The sequence below is a fragment of the Ciona intestinalis genome, chromosome 12, assembly GCF_000224145.3.
Source record: "Ciona intestinalis chromosome 12, KH, whole genome shotgun sequence".
In the NCBI taxonomy this organism is placed as follows: Eukaryota; Metazoa; Chordata; class Ascidiacea; order Phlebobranchia; family Cionidae; genus Ciona; species Ciona intestinalis.
In genome coordinates, this window is record NC_020177.2 from 3,187,600 (window position 1) to 3,188,749 (window position 1,150).

The window sequence follows — 1,150 nt, forward strand, 5'->3', positions numbered from 1 at the left end:
AACATTTTTTCCACATAGTTTTTGTTTAATTTACAAACAGGCAGAGGTAAGGAACATTTTTTCCACATAGTTTTTGTTTAATTTACAAACAGGCAGAGGTAGGGAACATTTTTTCCACATAGTTTTTGTTTAATTTACAAACAGGCAGAGGTAGGGAACATTTTTTCCACATAGTTTTTGTTTAATTTACAAACAGACAGAGGTAGGGAACATTTTTTCCACATAGTTTTTGTTTAATTTACAAACAGGCAGAGGTAGGGAACATTTTTTCCAAATAGTTTTTATTGAATTTCTGAACTAGGACTAAGGCCCACAAGGTGCATTGCACAGAACTTTACTCATACAGAATATAACGGCTTTTATTTTGTTTATTCTTGCTTTACCCTTTCCAAAGAAAAAAAAAACTGCTGTAAACCCTTAAAAAAAACTCTCAAAACATGCAACGCAAGCAGACATATGGTAAAAAAGTTATAAAATCCAAGTCCATTCAAAAAAATCTCTAAACAGTTTCGAAATCCAAAAATTCGGGTTATATCACATGATACCTATAGGCTCCTAACTTTTCAACTGTTTTTTTTATATTTTTTTATTTGAGACTAAATTTAACAAATACATTAAACAGGGTGTTGGCCAGCAATCACAGTCAGTTTTAATGACCGCTCAATCACAAGAGCAAAGATTTCAACAACAACAAAGAAACTTTGGCAGTCACTACAATAATAGACCTATTCCTTATCATCATGGTAATTTGCATAGGCAAATTTAGTCTTTTCTATGTAATTTTTCAAGTTTTTGACATGTTTCTATACTGTATGCTGTTTTCTATATAAAATATTTGCATTATTGGAAATGAAAACAGGTTGAAAAATGCTGTTTTAAACAATTCTATTAAATTTTAAATATATAGAAATGCACTTTTTTATAAATATATATATAGTTTTATTCCTAATTTGATTTATTTATTAAACTTTATTTTTATCATTTTTTTATAAAAAGTTTTATAAGTTAAATTTTATAAGTCATTTATAAGTTAAAATTTGTGTTTTACCCCAGATGACCCCCATCGTCACGGGAACCACCCCCGCATGCCCCCACCGCACGACCGTCGTGACCTTTACCCCCCTAACCCCTTGAACCGTGGTCGAGAATT

The 1,150-nt window shown here is 30.9% G+C and overlaps 1 protein-coding gene across 2 annotated transcripts in view; it reads left to right on the forward strand.

The window, feature by feature from the left end:
• Positions 1-1,150, forward strand: part of LOC100182450 — a 28,204-nt gene that overhangs the window by 15,931 nt on the left and 11,123 nt on the right. Inside the window, exons 33-34 of one of the 2 annotated variants that reach the window (XM_026837156.1) lie at positions 623-743; positions 1,054-1,127. The exons of the other annotated variant lie outside the window; for it this stretch is intronic. Of the exons in view, the coding sequence (XP_026692957.1) occupies positions 623-743; positions 1,054-1,127 (195 nt within the window). The remainder of the gene's footprint in view (positions 1-622; positions 744-1,053; positions 1,128-1,150) is intronic. 2 annotated transcript variants of the gene reach the window in all.